Below are 18,354 nucleotides of genomic sequence, written 5' to 3'. Positions count from 1 at the left end.
TTAGATCGTCCTGTGACAGACCCTGCCAAAAGAAGGTGTAGTCGGACTCTCTGATGGAGCTGCTATCAGCCAGGCAGGTCTTCTGTAGACAAGTGATGGCAATATTCAGTCTAGCCAGCTCCTTCTTGATAACTGCTGTCTTGGGTGCATCGTTGATATGGTGAAGATCGTCATTGAGTCCAGGGCACATGGTCCGGATGTTCCAGCTTGCTAACCGAAGAGCTGGAGTCTTCATATTCTTTTTGTTACTTCTGCCAGGTGCAGGATGTGCAGCTTCTTGTCAAGACCGGGATGACTTTTTAAGTCCCACACACCCAGTGGGGCAGGCAAGCCATGGCAGGACAGCACCTAACTGGCTGGGGGCTGCCCAGCTTGAGGCGGATGGTAGCTGTCCAGTGAGATGCAATGATCTCTCCTACCATCAGAAGTGACCCCAGGTGCTCCTTCCTATGCCAGCTGGATGGAGCTTTTCACTAGTAACCACCACTTCCCGTGTTGTGTTGATGTCTTACGACAACGCTGGAGTGACCTCTCCAGGGCACTATGAGCCTGGGCTGGGTATCTGGAGACCTTGAGCAGCCCAAACATCAGGATCCCCCTCTCAGCATAGCTGGTAGAATCCAGAGGAATGGTTAGACCAATACGGTTTGGTGCCAGCGCAGCTGCAGGAGTTGCCAGAAGGTGATGCTGTGCATCATCCTACCACCTATGGGGCTCCACTCCATATTTGTCCTCAGGTTTTACTCCTGAAGCCTTTCCCGTGACCAGGTATGCCGCAAGACAGCAGAGGTTTGAAATCGGAGTTTACCTTCTCCTAGGTGAACTGCCTTCCTGGGCTGATGAGTTCTACCTACCCAAAAAAACGAGACTACATCCAAAAAAATAGACCTATATATATCGTTTTTCTAATTTTGCTGTAAATACTTTCCTTAATCTAGGTGTCTGTCACCAAGATATTATATTGTAAAACAACTTATATGACTTTGTAGGCCAAAGAAATATGTGCTATGTCTTCATTTCAATTTACACATTGCAAAGTTTACAGCTGATTTTCTCCAAACTTGATTTTCTATTAAGATGATGAGACTGTCAACATTTTCACTAATTACTCTGGATTGACTGCACCAAATTTAACAAATGACCAACAACCTATAAAAGAACTATAACCCTTATTTTAATGATAATTAACTGTAGATTTAGAATATCCAATCAAACAACTTTTAGTCTTTGACCACCTGGACTCATTTTGTGGTGACACACCCCACATGGAAAAAACAGTAGTAATGAAAAATTGCTGAGACTAATTAAGTACCATAGCAACAGGTTAATGAGAACAGGAAATATTGACCATATAAGGAAAGGGGTAGGGGCCAAGCAAATGGAGCACAGAGTATAAAGGATCAAGGGGCTTACAATTTGGCCATATATGACAGAATATATAGAAGGGAATTGGTACAATGTAGGCTTTGATAAGAGCAGAATGCATGCAGTAATAACAGAAACACCATGGCACTGGCAAAGAACACTGCAAAAAAAATTACATCTTAGCAAGTGAAAATATATTGAACTGACTAATTTATCTAGCATTTCCTATTATATGATTACAATATACCAAATATAAGATTATTAGACCTATTTCGAGATTTTTTTTTTTTTTGCTAATTTCAGCTTCAAATTTCAATTATTCTATCAGCAGATAATTTTGCTTCTTTACAGAAATAAATACTTAAAATTAGCAAAATTATCTGCCAGCAGAAGACTATTACGTGTGCAGTTAGTAAACATGTCTAGATATATTATAGGTTTAATAATATGTGGTTATCTTTGATTTATTGTAATCTTATAATAAGAAATATTAAATAAATGGAACTATATTCAAGATATTTTCACTTGATAAGATGCTATTTTTTCACAGTGAATGAACAGAAGTCACTATAACCCATCAGAGCAAGCCTGTCTGTGTACGTTACTAAAGCTGAATTAGATTTTAACTACACTTTATTATAATTATATATACTATATATTTTCATTGTGTCCATTTTAAATAAAATTTGATGTTATTTCATTATGTTTATGTGAGATGAACGAACTTGATCATTCAAGACCAAACATTCAGTTAATTATCAAAGTGCTGAACTTAAACCTAACAAAGCTGAATGAATGTAATATATTTTCTCTCTGTCATGCCTTGTTTGTTTATTATTAATCAGATTTAGGTTGTCCTTATGTAATTTGGTTAAGTAAAACATTCATTTCTTTGGTAACTTCCACCTAACCAATAATAACTTAGTATTATGTATACCGTACATTAATAGAGTGTCTGATTGGATCAGTATTAAATACTTAAGTACATCAAGATCAGAATTCCTTTATTTGTCAAATGTAAAATACACAAGAATTTAACTAGACAAAGGAGATGGTTATATTTTATATAGGTCAGCTCATACAATGGTCATTTTGTATTATGTTTCTTTTGCCTCTAATCAACAGAACTGAGTCCAGCTCATAACGAACGAGTCTGCAGCACATGGGGCAATTTCAACTTCAAAACCTATGATGGAGACTTTTTCCAGCTCCTGTCTACATGTAACTACATCCTGACGTCACAGTGTTCAAACAGCTATGAGGACTTCAATATTCAGCTGAGGCGGCAGGTCGTCAGTGGCGAGCCCCTGATCAGCAAAATCACCATGAAGCTGGAAGGCACAGTGGTGGAACTTTCCAAAAGCTCCATCAGTGTGGATGGAAACAAGTGAGTGACCTTTAGCCCTGAAAGAAATAGACTGGGTGCTTTAAAAGGAATTTGACGATTGTATTGTTATGAAATCCAAGCAGATGGGATAAAATCCTGGGATAAAACATTGCTAAATAGTGAATTTTTGTTTCCCATAGCGTCACTCTGCCTTTCAGCCATTCTGGTGTCCTCATTGAGAAAAAACCCACTTACATCAAAGTCGTCGCTAAGCTGGGACTCGTGGCCATGTGGAATGGAAAGGATGCTTTCATGGTGAATCCATATTAAATATACAGTTCCTCAAAATTTAAAAGGGCTTATTAAGTTTGTTTCCCTTTTAATTTAGGTGAATGTACAGGTAACAGGTAAGACAAGCCTGATAACTTGTATGCCTATATTAATACATAATACCTCATATAGTACAGTATAGTATAGTAGTGCAAGCAGTAACAATTAAAAAAGCAAATGATGTTAATAGCTCACACACAGGAACCTCATATTAGTTGATCAAATAGGTAATGATCTTTAGTGTCAATTGTGAATCAGACGTGGATCTTTATCAAGTCTTAATTCTTTTAACTGAGTAATAGCTGTATTTGCTGACAAGAGGCAGCACAAAGCACTGACCCGTTCAAGGATGCCTTCAAATATTATCACATCCACCACAGTTTTATTCATTTTGCCTTAATTTCTGTTAGCATTTGATAAAAACAGGATCTGATTATTTGTTTGGGATTAAATATTGCCTCACCTCTATTTATAAATTAATGCTTAATTAAATCTGATTTCAATTAATGAAATTAATATTATAACAATTTGAGACCTATTTGGGGGGGAAGCCTGGCCATAAAAAGAGTTTGTGTAACTACATGCAGGAGACCGGAAAATGGTTTTCTCCCTGATTTTGACCTTAAACCGGAAAAGAAAAGCACACTTTCATAATAGTCTACATCAGCCTATATAACAATATTACCTTCAGTAAAAACAAACAATTGCAAAAGACAAACCATTCTTCTTCTCATTGTAATTGTATTAACAGTTGATGTTCATTTTATTTCAAGTTTTATTTGAGTTCCAAAAATATATATATTTTTTTATTTGCAAGCCTTGGACACAAGCATTGCTATCTCATCACCATTGAAATAATTTTTCCTCCAAATTACCCCTTTCCTCAGATCTTGGATAACCATAGTCCACTGAATTATTTTGTTTTATTGGCTCACTACCAAAGCACCTTCATAATTTAGGGCATGTTTCATGTTAGTTAGATGCATATGTATATATCTAGAAGTTCTCTACCAACCTGTTCCTCACGTTAAAACTAACAATATTGCACCAATCCTGGGGGACAATCAGGAGTTGGTCCATTGCACGTAATTTACTTATCTGGGTAGCATAATTAGCAGCAATGGGAGATTGGATGAGGAGCTCAGTCGAAGAGTGTTGAAAGCAAGTTCGGCATTCAGAAGACTTCGAGACAGGCTATAGAATAATTACCATGTATCAATATATGTCAAGTGTCAAGTATATCGGGCTGTTGTGCTCAGCACATTGCTGTATGGCTCAGAATACTGGACACTATATCGTAACCAAGTCAAGAAATGATCTGCCTTCATGATGCAACACCTCCGAATGATTATGAAGCTCTCTTGGAGGGACAAAATTACAAATGAGGAGGTCCTAGACAGAGCCGGCCTTCCCACTATGGAAAAAAAAAACCCTCATTCACAGAATCCTCCAATGGCTTGGTCATGTCCACCGCATGGACCAAGAGCGTCTGCCCAGACAACTCCTCTACTCCCAGCTCTTACTGGGAAGCCAAGGCAAGGGTAGACCAATACTATGGTATAAAGATGCTGTAAAACAGAACCTCAAGCATCTACAAATAAATCTTGACTCCTGGTCCTACTAAGCGGCTGACCGTTCATCATGGAGACATTGTACTTCAGACTTCTTCCACACAGATTAGGCAGTCTTCATTGGTCACCAATGGACAGCATTATTTAGATGTATAGGAGGGTAAATTAGGGTGTGTTGTATACATATGACATGTCAATAAGAGATGAGTGAGCAGAGGCTTGCATCCAAGCAGCTGAAGCTGCTTCATCATTGCATGTTTAGTTGTCATTCCAATGTTTCATGAATCAGATTCATATTTATTTATACAATATTTCAGGTGACCAAATCTGTCCATATTTCTATGTAATTTCCATGAAGGAGGTTCATTTTATGCTGCATTTTATATATGCAGGACATTTCATTCATGATCTTTTTTTCCAAAAATCATAACTCTTTTTTTCTGCTTGGTTCAATTTGGTCTACAGGTGGAATTGGACAACAAGTATAAAAATCAGACTTGTGGACTGTGTGGTGACTTTAATGGAGTCCAGCTTTACAATGAGTTCATCAAAAATGGTTTGTTTTTATGGCTTTATAATGGATCACTATGTTTTTACGTCTTTGGATGATAAGAAGCATCTATTTGTTTGTTTCTTTGTTTATTACAGAATGTGCATACATTATTTGACATTTAGCACACAAACCTATATTCCCCTATGCAACACTATGGGCACTTATCTCATCTCATTATCTCTAGCCGCTTTATCCTGTTCTACAGGGTCGCAGGCAAGCTGGAGCCTATCCCAGCTGACTACGGGCGAAAGGCGGGGTACACCCTGGACAAGTCACCAGGTCATCACAGGGCTGACACATAGACACAGACAACCATTCACACTCACATTCACACCTACGCTCAATTTAGAGTCACCAGTTAACCTAACCTGCATGTCTTTGGACTGTGGGGGAAACCGGAGCACCCGGAGGAAACCCACGCGGACACGGGGAGAACATGCAAACTCCGCACAGAAAGGCCCTCGTCGGCCACGGGGCTCGAACCCGGACCTTCTTGCTGTGAGACAACAGCGCTAACCACTACACCACCGTGCCGCCATGGGCACTTATATAACATCTAAAACATTATGAATACTTTCTGTAGGAACTTCAGTGCTAATAATCATCAATGATCAAATATTACAATGTACAAATACTGCCTGGACTATAACCATGAGCAGAATCAGGTTTACTGCCAAAAACTTATATGAAATTTGTCTTGGCATTTACTCACAACAGCACAAGCAAAAATGAAGAGGAGTATGATGTTAAATTATGCATGTATAACATATTAGGCAAGGAAAGAAACATGATGGAGCATGAAACATAATTACTAGTTGATTAATGATAAATTTTGGATGGAAGATTTCAAAGTTTTGCAGTCATTGATTTACAGTCAAATAACTGTGTTGTGTTTTTCCTCCATAAATAAAAGGGGCTGAGATTTCTCCATCAGACTACAGCCAGTTTGCAAAGATGGACGATCCAACTGAGAGCTGCAGTGAATCACCTCCTCCAACAGATGACACCTGCATGAAACTGGTTAGACCTGTAATAATAATAATAATAATAATAATAATAATAATATTATTGCCTGTAGCCCTGTGATGACCTGACGGCTTATCCAGGGTGTACCCCGCCTTTCGCCCGTAGTCAGCTGGGATAGGCTCCAGCTTGCCTGCGACCCTGTAGAAGGATAAAGCGGCTAGAGATAATGAGATGAGATGAGATAATATTATTATTATTATTATTATTATTGCCTGTAGCCCTGTGATGACCTGACGGCTTATCCAGGGTGTACCCTGCCTTTCGCCCGTAGTCATCTGGGATAGGCTCCAGCTTGCCTGCGACCCTGTAGAACAGGATAAAGCGGCTAGAGATAATGAGATGAGATTATTGCCTGTCTAATTATGAGCACATATTTTGTTTCCTCCACAGACGTCAGTGTGTGAGCAATTGCTCTCAGGTCCAGCTTTCAGTGACTGTAAAAACCTCGTCTCTCTCAACTACTTTGTCAAAGCCTGTGAGTTGGACATGTGCCAGTGCAACAGCAACTCCACCAACCTCTGCCTGTGTAGCACCATCTCTGAGTATTCCCGCCAGTGCGTGCACGCTGGAGGAAAGCCGAGCCAGTGGAGGACAGAGCAGTTTTGCCGTACGTCAAAACAATTAAATTAAACAATTGTGCTACATGCAGAATACCCCCAAATAATATATTGCTCGAGAATTTAAAGTGGAACCGAGGGGACACAATTTTAAAGTTAATGATAATGATTTATCATGTCATTTTTATGCTTTTGTTTTACAGCCAAAACATGCCCTTATCCAAACATGGTGTATCAGGAGTGTGGGAACCCGTGCATTAATACCTGCTCGAATCCTGACCGAGAACAAGTGTGTGAGCAACACTGCATCGATGGCTGTTTCTGCCCTCCAGGTCTCAAATTATGTCAGCTTCTCAATTTCAACTAGAATGAAAATTTTCCACATAAACTAACAAACAAATGTGCTGCAGGTTTGGTCCTGGATGATTTGACAGACCGAGGATGCATTGCTCAGGATCAGTGCTCCTGCGTTTACAACGGCAAAATCTATCACGCTGGTCAGAATTTCACCAGCAACTGTAAACAATGGTGAGGAAAACTCAGAGTCTTTGACTGTGGAATCTTATGAAATCGTGTGTTTTTACATGAAACATGAATCCTATTTCTTTTCTCGAGTGGTGCAAGTGTTTGCACGATTATCAGGATATCATGAGTTAACATCTCGATGATTCCAAGGAAGCAAACTTGGTCATGTTGTCTGGGTTGAAAGAGTGGCATAGTGTTAGGAAGCTAGATACCCACCTAAGCCCCCTAACCTAAATGTGTGCGATAACGTGATAGTCAGCGTGTACGATACTAAGTGGATTGTCCAAAAGGGGCACAGACTTACCGGTACCTGCGCCAGGCCGCCAGCCCAAACATTGCCTCACGTGGATGGAGAGTTCGCGCTTGGAGTCACTCCTCTCCAACTCCCCTCCACGTTCATTTGGGGAAAAACCCTGAAAAATAAAATAAACAAAAGAAAACGTGCAGTCCAAAAATAATACGAAATTCCAGAGGCAGGGCGTTAATCCACAATTCATGCAAAGACAACAGGTAGCTGCTTCAGTAGCCTCTCACCGAGAGGCCTACCCAGTCCAAACAAAATCCTTCTCTCTTAACACCTGTTCACAGGCTTATCTAGGCCTAGCCAGCCGAAACCCGCAGTCACGACAAGCCAGTGCCCCCTAGTGGATAGGATGTATTCATGAAAGTGTAGTGTCTAAAGTGCAACTACTACTAACATCCTAACATCCCTCCCCCCTTAAACAAAAAAAAACATTTTTTTTTCTTTTCATCTTTTATATATTTTCTCTTTTTTCTTCTTTCTTCACACACATCTTAAAAATCAGCATTATGCTGACAACCTAGGCCTAATAGCCCAACCCTTGTAACCAAAACTGCAACTCTGCTTTACCCTTCAGGTCTCATCCATTGGTTGCAATTGCAATAGTGCATCAGCAACTACATTATTTCTGCCAGCAATATGCTTGACCACCAAGTTATACGGTTGGAGCACCAGGCCCCACCTGAACACCCTCTGATTTGAAGTCCTGAACTTGGCCAAGAAAGTGAGAGGGTTGTGGTCAGTGAAAACCTCAACGTCACCATTGGACCCAGACAAATAGATTTCAAAATGTTGGACAGCTAACACCAGAGCCAGTGCTTCTTTCTCAATGGTAGAATATGTTTTTTGGTGCCTACTTAACTTCTTTGAATAATAAGCTACCGGCTTATCCAGGCCTGCTGCGTCTGCCTGTATCAGCACTGCCCCTATGCCAACATCACATGCATCCACTGCTAGCTTGAATGGTTTACCGAAATCTGGGGCTACCAACACGGGTTCACAAGAGAGGATGGCCTTAATCTGATTAAACGCCCTGTCACACCCACTGTTCCAAAGAAACTTCACCCCTTTCCTCAGGAGATTGGTCAGAGGTTCAGCCACTGTCGCAAAATTGGGAACGAAACGCCTATAAAAGCCACACATTCCCAAAACCTGCATGACCTCACGTCGTGTCTTAGGTACGGGCAGATCTAGGATGACCTGAATCTTAGCCTGCCTTGGCAGAACCTTCCCCCGTCCCACCAAATGGCCCAGATAGGTCGCCTGACCCTTCCCAATCTCACATTTCACAAGGTTGGCTACCAGCCCTGCCTGTTGTAAGTGTTGCAATAGCTGTCGTAAATGCTTCAGATGTTTGGCCCATGTATTGCTATGTACCACCGCATCATCTATGTACACAACTACATTACTCAGGCCAGCTGTCACCTTACCCATCAACCTTTGGAAGGTTGCGGGCATGTTCTTCATCCCAAAAGGGAGGACATTACAGACATACAACCCATCAGGCGTGGCAAAGGCAGAGATCTCTTTTGCTCGGGCAGACAATGGGACCTGCCAGTATCCCTTAAGTAAATCTAGTTTAGATACAAACTGTGCTTGGCCTATACGGTCAATGCAATCCTCAAGTCGAGGGATTGGAAAGGCATCAGTTCTTGTCACCTGATTCACTTTCCGATAGTCTATACACAGTCGCCATGACTTATCCGGTTTTGGCACTAACACCACTGGCGAACTCCAATCGCTCTGCCCTGGTTCCACTGCCCCAATCTCTTCCATATAAGCCAGTTCTTCCTTAACATGAGACAGTTTCAAAGGAGACAACCTATAAGGATGTTGCTTTATTGGGTCTGCCTCACTGACCTCAACATCATGCACAGCCAATGTGGTAAGACCAGGATGATCCCTAAAAACTGCACCAAATTCACTAAACAGTTTACACACATCTGCCCTCTGCTCAGAAGACAAATGACCAAGATTTTCTTCTAACTCACTCAATGCCGCCACATTACATAGGTGAGCAGTCACAGGCTCCACACCTGCCATATCATCCTCCCCCTCCCCCTCAAGACTAGAGACACGTTATCATAACCGGAGCTGCCCGGCCATGATACGGCTTCAAGAGGTTAACATGACAGAGCCTCGTCTTCCTCCTACCCTCAGGAGTGTTACTCACATAGTTGTGATCTCCTACCTTCTTTGCAACCCTGTATGGCCCAGCAAATGCTGCACTCAAGCTGCCTCGCATTGGCTTCAATACCAAGACCATATCTCCCACTGAAAAAGATCGAGCCGCTGCTTTCTTGTCATATTGACGCTTCATCTGATCACGAGCAACCTCTAAATTGTCCCGTGATGCCTCACACGCAGCCACTAAGCGCTCCTTGAAATGAGAAACATACTGCAATAAACTGCCCTCCTCCTGGCTGTTTAGAAACTGTTCCTTCACCATCTTCAAGGGACCCCGGACCTCATGGCCATAGACCAATTCAAAGGGAGTAAACCCTGTTGAGTCATTTACAGAATCTCGAATGGCAAAGAGTAAAAATGGCATTGCACAATCCCAATCACTGGGGAACTGAACACAGTAAGCACGCATCATAGATTTTAAGGTCTGATGATGTCGTTCAATAGCACCCTGTGACTGAGGGTGGTAGACAGAAGACAACACCTGTTTTATCCCCAACTCAACCATTGCTTGCTGAAAAACACCAGATGTAAAATTGGTGCCACGATCTGACTGAACCTCTCTGGGCAACCCAAAGTGAGAAAAGAACTGAAGTAAAGCGTCCACTGCAGGCCGAGTTTTAATATCACGCAGAGGCACTGCCTCTGGAAAGCGAGTGGTCACATCCATAATGGTAAACAAATACTCATGGCCCTTCTTGGTCTTAGGTAATGGACCTACACAATCAATTAGGACACGAGAAAAAGGTTCAGTTACAATAGGTGGAAGACTCAAAGGCGCCAACGGAATTTTCTGGTTCGGTTTCCCAGAAACCTGACATGCATGACATGAGCGAACAAAATTAACCACATCTTTATGCAAGCATGGCCAATAAAAATGCCTCATTACTTTAGCTTGCGTTTTCCGAATTCCTAGGTGTCCAGCCATTGCTGCTTCATGAGCTAAACGCAACACTTCCTGCCGAAAACAGGGGGGAAGCACCACCTGCTCTACCACTGCCCAGTCCTCAGTGGCTGGTCGCTCTGGTGGCCTCCATTTGCGCATCAAGACATCATTTTGGAGATAAAATCCCTCAGCAATCATTTGGCTTTCCTCAAACTCAGCTGCAGATTCTCTAAGCTTTACAAGTTCACAATCCTGTTTCTGTGCATCAATAAGGGCAGCGGGACTGAATTCACCACTACAGGGCACCATTCCCAATGCTTCCAAAGATGGCATTGTTGACTTAACAGTGCGCCCACCAGAGGCCATGTCAGAGGATGTTTGCTTTGACATAGAGCGAGTAACCACACAAGCCGGAAAAGCTGCAGGAAACTGTGCCTCTAATGCCTCCAATTCAGGACTCACACAAGGAATGGTACTAACCACAGGTGATATGTGCACCTGATTTCCTGCCAGGTCATTACCCAATAAAAGGCTAACACCCTTAATAGGCAGCGATGACATCACCCCAATAGGAACATAGCCATTAACCACATTAGACTTCAAACACACATTGTAGAGTGGAACAGACCCATACTCCCCACCTACACCTTCAACCAGCACAGATCTCTTCAAAGAACAACTCTCTGGGAACTCTAACACCCCAGCTAACAGCAATGACTGAGCTGCCCCAGTGTCTCTCAAAATGGTAACAGTGACTTCAGGCCCACCTTCAGAAACTGACACAGAACCCTCAGAGACAAAACCCTTAAAAAGTGGGTCAGTTGTAGTTGGCGTCACTATGCTACTCCCACCCTGTTGCAACCCCTGCGTTGCACCAGGCAGGACAAATGCCACTTCTCTGACATCATCCTTCCCGTTACCAGACCATCCCTTCTTTTGCAGAACGGGACAACATGATTTAATATGTCCAAGTTTTTTGCAATAATGACACCTAATGTCATCAGAGGGCCTCCTAACAGTACTTACAGTAGATCGGCCAGCAATGGGCTGCCCAGCACTAGGCAGACCTCTAGCAGGTGCCTGGAAATCAAGTCTGCTGCGACTATCACTTCTCTTTTCCTCACCCTCATGACGTGAAGAAACAACCTGCCTTGTTTGGCCACACACTTCGATGTATCAACACATAGTTATCTGACAATTCAGCAGCTTTAGCTGCAGACTGCACCAGCTGCTCATTAAGGTGTACTTCAAGCTGGCGAGGAACACTGGACTTAAACTGTTCGAGAAGCATCAATTGTCTAAGCTCCTGAAAGGTGTAAACTTCACTAGCTCTGAGCCACTTATCAAAAAGCAACTCCTGTTGCCTAAACAAATCTCCGTAACTTTAAAGTCTCCGCCCAGACTTTAATTTCTCAGTTCGAAATTGCTGACGATATGCTTCTGGAACAAGCTCAAACGCTCTGAGTACAGACTTCTTCACAGCCTCATAATCTGTATCATACTCAGAACTGAGCGCGGCATAGGCATCCTGGGCCTTCCCAGTGAACTCCCTACGTACCAACGTCACCCATTCTTCTCTAGGCCACTGCCGTTCTCGCGCAATGTGCTCAAATGTATCAAAATATACATCCACTTGATCTGCAGAGAATTTCGGCATTAAAGCAAAACACTTACTCAGATCAAATCTAGCCTCGTGTGTACACTGACGCTGATTATCTTGCTGTCTGACTTTAACCCGTTCAAGCTCAAGTTGCGCTAACTCCTTAGCCTCCTCTCTGTTCTTTTTAAACAGTTCCATTTCCTTAACTTTCATTTCCAACTCCTTTTCACTAAGCCGTTCTTTTCTGGCGGATTCAGCCTCCACATCAGCGACACCCAAACATAACAACAACGCATTTATGATTTCATTTTTCTTAGCGTCATGAGAAACCTCTACTTCACAGAACTCAACCAACTTAAAAAGATTTGGCTTTGTAAGCCGAACTAAACGCACACGAGGTACCTCCTCTCCCATGAATTCCTCTGCATTAAAGTCAGACATCTTCGCAAATAACAAATCCAGTCAAACTGCGCCAACAAAACAACCAGACGCGATAATCGCGTTACAAAATGTTCCAAACAAATCAGGTGCTACACACCAGCAAACACTGCACAAAAGTTACCCAGCCTTGCTCACCGCCACAAAGTGCCAGCCTACCCACTGCAGCTTCCAAAACGCAACGGATTCGTTTCCACAAACGCTACCTTACTTTTCACGTTACGCTACACAAAACGAATGCAGCTAATGTTACAACACCACACAAAAGCTACCGAGTTCAACATCAACTAACCACAACACATTCAGCTCCCAGACAAGCCCCCACACTGTTAGGAAGCTAGATACCCACCTAAGCCCCCTAACCTAAATGTGTGCGATAACGTGATAGTCAGCGTGTACGATACTAAGTGGATTGTCCAAAAGGGGCACAGACTTACCGGTACCTGCGCCAGGCCGCCAGCCCAAACATTGCCTCACGTGGACGGAGAGTTCGCGCTCGGAGTCACTCCTCTCCAACTCCCCTCCACGTTCATTTGGGGAAAAACCCTGAAAAATAAAATAAACAAAAGAAAACGTGCAGTCCAAAAATAATACGAAATTCCAGAGGCAGGGCGTTAATCCACAATTCATGCAAAAATGACAGGTAGCTGCTTCAGTAGCCTCTCACCGAGAGGCCTACCCAGTCCAAACAAAATCCTTCTCTCTTAACACCTGTTCACAGGCTTATCTAGGCCTAGCCAGCCGAAACCCGCAGTCACGACAAGCCAGTGCCCCCTAGTGGATAGGATGTATTCATGAAAGTGTAGTGTCTAAAGTGCAACTACTACTAACATCCTAACACATAGTCTCTATCGATGAGTGACAATTACGCCAATTATGAGGCTCTGTATGTGAAAGAGGGCAGATAGAACTTTCCTCCAAGTGTGTTACACTGCCCTAGGGCAAAGCATGAACAGCAGTTCAAAAAGATGTGTTTGGCTGGCTTCACGTGTCTTGGAGGAAGCAAAACATGTGTTAGCCTTCATCCTTCCTATTTCTAAAAAAAATCCTAATTCTACTATGAGTTCAAAATAATAAATAACAGTGGAATAAGACCCCCAGTTATACTGATAAAATTGAGGATTTGAGAGGATTTGAAAATCACTGTTACTATTGCATATCTAGAAAATCTACATATGACCTTGAGTAATGGAACAGCATAAGTGTTTCCACATTTTGCTTGTTTCACACATTTTGATCATTTTACCTCATATTTTCTCTGTGTTTAGCACATGTACCGCTAACCAGTGGAGCTGCATAGAGAAAGATTGCCCTGGTACATGCTCTGTAGAGGGTGGATCTCACATCACCACATTTGATGGAACAACTTACAACTTCCATGGTGACTGTACATACATTCTGGCTGAGGTCAGTATGACAGCAAGATATTTATTATTTTAGATTATTTATTCCTTCCTAACTCTCAGGAAAGACTTTTGCTTTAAAGGGCTGATGACACGTTTTTGACATCTTTGGCGATGTTTTATAACATAAAAAGTAATTCCCGATGATCCATATATTAATTCACGAAGGCACCTATTTTACAAGTTATGATAAAAACACGGCTATTTGGGCAAATTTGACGGGGCTGCAGCACCCAGGAGACGAATGAGGAGGAGGGGCTATATGACGTCAGCGAAAGAATCCTCCTCCTAACTTACCAGTTTGTTGTTGATGCGGCAGGTGTTCAGTTTATCATTATTAGTATTATTATTATACATTATATATATATATATATATATATATATATATATATATATATATATATATATATATAGTTATTATGCCTTCGCGTTGTGTTGCCGGCTTTTGCTCCAAAACCCACAAGGATTGGGGCAAGTTTATTCAAGTTTCCCAGAGATCCCGAGCTGCATGCGAAGTGGGTGAAGCAAGTCAGGCGCACTCGTGACAAGTGGGAGCCCTCACCAACATCCGTCCTGTGCTCTGAACACTTCGATTTGGATTGTTTTGACACCCTTCCCAGCTTAAAAGAATCTTTTCGGTGTTCAGCACAAACGTGTGTTGCTACCATCAGCAGTGCCTACAGTATTCCGGAGGGGGTCTACTAGTAGCTATGCCGGATCCAGCAGTCACCTGGGACAAGGCGACTCCTCCAAAGACAGTCCTCCTGTCAGAACATGTGTTGAGAAACGACATAAGATAGAGGTACGTAGAGCTATAGAGTGCTCCGACATGATGCTAAAAATAGTAACCATGTGGTCTGCGCGGCCATCTTGGAAGCCACTCGCTCCAGAGTGCTCATAGAGTACACATCATAGAGTACACATTCATGATAATCATAAATGTAATCATAAAGTCGGCGTGATATCAGTCATGTATTTGCTTGTGAAAGCTTGCAGCTTTCATGTAACTGCCGCCTAGCAACGCGAGGCAAAGGGTAAAGAGGGTAGGCTATCATAGATTCTATTCAGAAGAGATCAACACATGATTGCTTAAAAAATTAGGTATTTTAACAATTTGCATCCGTTTTGTGATTATCGTGACACTTGTGTGTTATATAGAACTGTATGTCTTATTATGTTAGCCGTTTGCATGCTCCATTAGGAACTATGTATTCTGTGTAGCATACGGCTTACATGATATAAGCAGTGTTTACACATGCAAGACAACAATACACAATATTAAAATATTGATTCCGTAACATTTTGAACAAATATGGGTTGACCTACCAATCCTTGTTATCCAACCTTGTGGTGTTCGTCAATGCTGGGCTGTCTGCCTGTCCGCTGTCCATCTCGGGGTTGGAGTCGCTCTCAGATTGGTGCACAGTAACAGGTTCAAACCTGTACAGTTGGATGCACCTGTGTTCGTCATCACTTGATTCTTCCGATCTATCCCACTCACAACACAATTCTAGACTCCCAGAAGAGGAAGAGCTAGCACTAGAGAGTTCACCGGCATTTTCATGCTCCATTTCCATTGAGTAGAACCAGAGTAGAACAGCCAGTGAACCGCAGCGTGTTCTTCCGCTGACGTCACAGCATGGCCGCGAGCCACGGACCCAGTTTTCTTGCACTGTGCAATTAAAAGTTGGATATTCGCGTAACAACAGCTTCTTTTTACGTAATTATAACAGAAATCTAACATGTTTGCCATGTTGTATAGTTTATTTAAGAAATTGCATAGAGTCATGTTCGTGTCATCAGCCCTACCTTCCTGGTTGAAAATTTTCAAAATAATTTACACTGCTCTTTCTTTGATCCTAGAAACAGGACTGTTTCAAGATGATCAAAAATTAAGTTCATGTCAAAACCATGAAATTTTGACATGTAACACTGAATGTAATGTCACAGTGGTCGGCTGCATGAGTGGGCAAGTAATTGCCAACGCCTTCTGTCTCATGTAGTATGTAGTAGACTAGTTCCTGGCAATCCAGTCCATGCTGCAATGTTTTCAAACCAGCATATTGTTGGTCTACCACACCTTGTGTCTCCTTCCACAAGACCTGTCATCAAACTGCATTCAGTGGTGTTTTGTGGTTGTCTTACTACTTGACCAAAGTATCGTAACTTGCAGGATTGGATATGACTGAGCAGTTTGTCATCCAGCTTGTAGACTCACTCATTGGTCATAAGCTTTGTCCACGGTATTCTCATCAACTTTCCGAAGGACTTGCTTTCAAAAGTCTGGATGTGCTTACCTTCGTCTTTTTTCAATGTCCAGGCAATGTCTCCGTATTGCGCTATGGATTTTCGTCAGCCACAGTTTGGTGATGGTGGTAATTGACTTATTTTTTTCCACATATTGTTTAGCTTAATCCTTGACACCATGCTCATGGCCAGTCTCTATCCCATGCTTCTTTCTTCATTACACAAAAGTACTGTACATTCATATTTTCTTTCTCATAAAGCAATGACTAAATACTTTCTCCTGTTTTTTTCTTTAACTCAATTTTATCCTAATTGAGTCATTGCATTATTCAGGTCTTCTCACTTGCACATCAGCTACCAATTTGGAATGGTAATAAATTCAGAGCCAATTATTCTCCTTGGACTTTCCACAATCTCACAATCACAATCAATCTTCTCACAATCTTCTACGACATGACAGGGCAAAACCTTAAATAACTACACCACCGCTTTTCTTTTCTGAAATGGTCCTTCTTTTTCTCATCCATAATGTATTTTATATCAAAGATTTTTTTCAGTTTCTTTGACCTCTTGCAAATTCATTCTCACCTTCTTTTAACTGTTATGACTGTTTGCAAATTCTCCCAGATCATATCTAAAATGCTTTTAGCTCAGCAATACATAAATTGTTGTTCTTAATGAGCTTTGCCAGCATTGAAGACCCTTTTTGTGTTTTTTGGTGTTGGACCTATAAAAGAATTTCATCATCTTTTACTATTTCATGTACCATTTCCTGTTTCCTTAATTGCCTTTATTAAGTCTTTTTTTAAACCATTTGTAGTAAGTTGATTGGACGCTTACCTTCCTCTCTGTTTTGGATTCAGTTCGACACCATCCTTGTCATCCAGATTTTTTTTCTCGTCATTGACTTTTTGCTGTTCTTGGAAATTTGCATTAATGTCATTCACTTCCGTTTTCTTTACATATTTTACAATATCCTAAAAAGACCATTTACACCACAAACTCTTTCTTTAAGCTCTTGCTGTGAACTCATCCTCAGTTCTACCATCCTTATGAAAGTCGATAGTGTGTACAATTTTCACATTTTTTTAAACATAGAACAAGACCTTTTGCTTTTTTTTAATAGATATGTTCAGTGTCATATCTTGTGTTTTAAAAGTATCATATCTACATACACTCACTGGACACTTTAATAGGAACTGATTCTTCATTCTAAGATTCCTGTTCTTGGCTGCAGGAGTGGAACCCAATGTGTTCTTCTGCTGTTGCAGGCTGAGATGCTTTTCTGCTCACCACAGTTGTAAAGAGTTGCTATGAGGTGTTATAGCCTTCCTGGCAGCTTGAACCACTCTGGCCATTTTCCTCTGACCCTCTCTTATCAACAAGGCATTTGTTTCCACCCACAGAACTGTTGCTAACTCAATGGGTTTTTTTTTCTTTCGCACCATTCTGTGTAAACTCTAGAGACTGTTGTGTGTGAAAACCCCAGGAGATCATCAGTTTCTGAAATACTCAAACCAGTCCATTTGGCTCAAACCAAGACCCATACCACAGTGAAAGTCACACTTTGAGATCATAATTTCTCCCATTCTGATGTTTGAAATGAACATGAATCAACTGAAGTTCTTGATTTGTATCTGCATGATTTTATGCATTGTGCTGCTGTCAAGGGATTGGCTGATTAGATAACTGCATAAAACAGCAGGTGGATGGGTGTTCTTAATAAAGTGGCTGGTGAGTGTAGACGCGTTCATATCTCTGTTCCATCTTTTCTTTGACAATCCTGATGGTGTCTAGTGCTGTTGATGTACCAAACACCAGTATGCAGAATCCCACATCTCTCATAACATCCTCTAATTTGTGTTGACTTGGACTTCCACTAATCCATAACAACAATTTGTCTGAATTTGTGTAATGCTTGAGCTTTATACTGTCTGACATTCTTCATGCTAAAGGCTAAAAAATTGTGAGTATAATTTAAGGAATGCCACTACTGGGCCCTTCAGACATTATTATTGTTGTTGTTGTTGTTGTTAATGAT

General features: G+C 41.6%; 1 protein-coding gene across 1 annotated transcript in view; it reads left to right on the top strand.

Annotated features, from left to right (window-relative positions):
- Window positions 1-543: 543 nt before the first annotated feature.
- The window catches only part of LOC132899072 (mucin-5AC-like), a gene marked incomplete at its 3' end in the record, with an annotated part of 33,653 nt that continues 15,842 nt past the window's right edge, over window positions 544-18,354 (top strand). Inside the window, exons 1-9 of the mRNA XM_060940710.1 lie at window positions 544-631; window positions 2,491-2,752; window positions 2,893-3,007; window positions 5,059-5,149; window positions 6,060-6,166; window positions 6,563-6,779; window positions 6,933-7,061; window positions 7,140-7,257; window positions 13,932-14,070. Of these exons, the coding sequence (XP_060796693.1) occupies window positions 544-631; window positions 2,491-2,752; window positions 2,893-3,007; window positions 5,059-5,149; window positions 6,060-6,166; window positions 6,563-6,779; window positions 6,933-7,061; window positions 7,140-7,257; window positions 13,932-14,070 (1,266 nt within the window). The remainder of the gene's footprint in view (window positions 632-2,490; window positions 2,753-2,892; window positions 3,008-5,058; window positions 5,150-6,059; window positions 6,167-6,562; window positions 6,780-6,932; window positions 7,062-7,139; window positions 7,258-13,931; window positions 14,071-18,354) is intronic.

This window comes from Neoarius graeffei, chromosome 15 (assembly GCF_027579695.1).
Source record: "Neoarius graeffei isolate fNeoGra1 chromosome 15, fNeoGra1.pri, whole genome shotgun sequence".
In the NCBI taxonomy this organism is placed as follows: domain Eukaryota; kingdom Metazoa; phylum Chordata; class Actinopteri; order Siluriformes; family Ariidae; genus Neoarius; species Neoarius graeffei.
The sequence above is the reverse complement of the archived record's forward strand: the minus strand, read 5'-3'. Positions and strand labels throughout refer to the sequence as shown.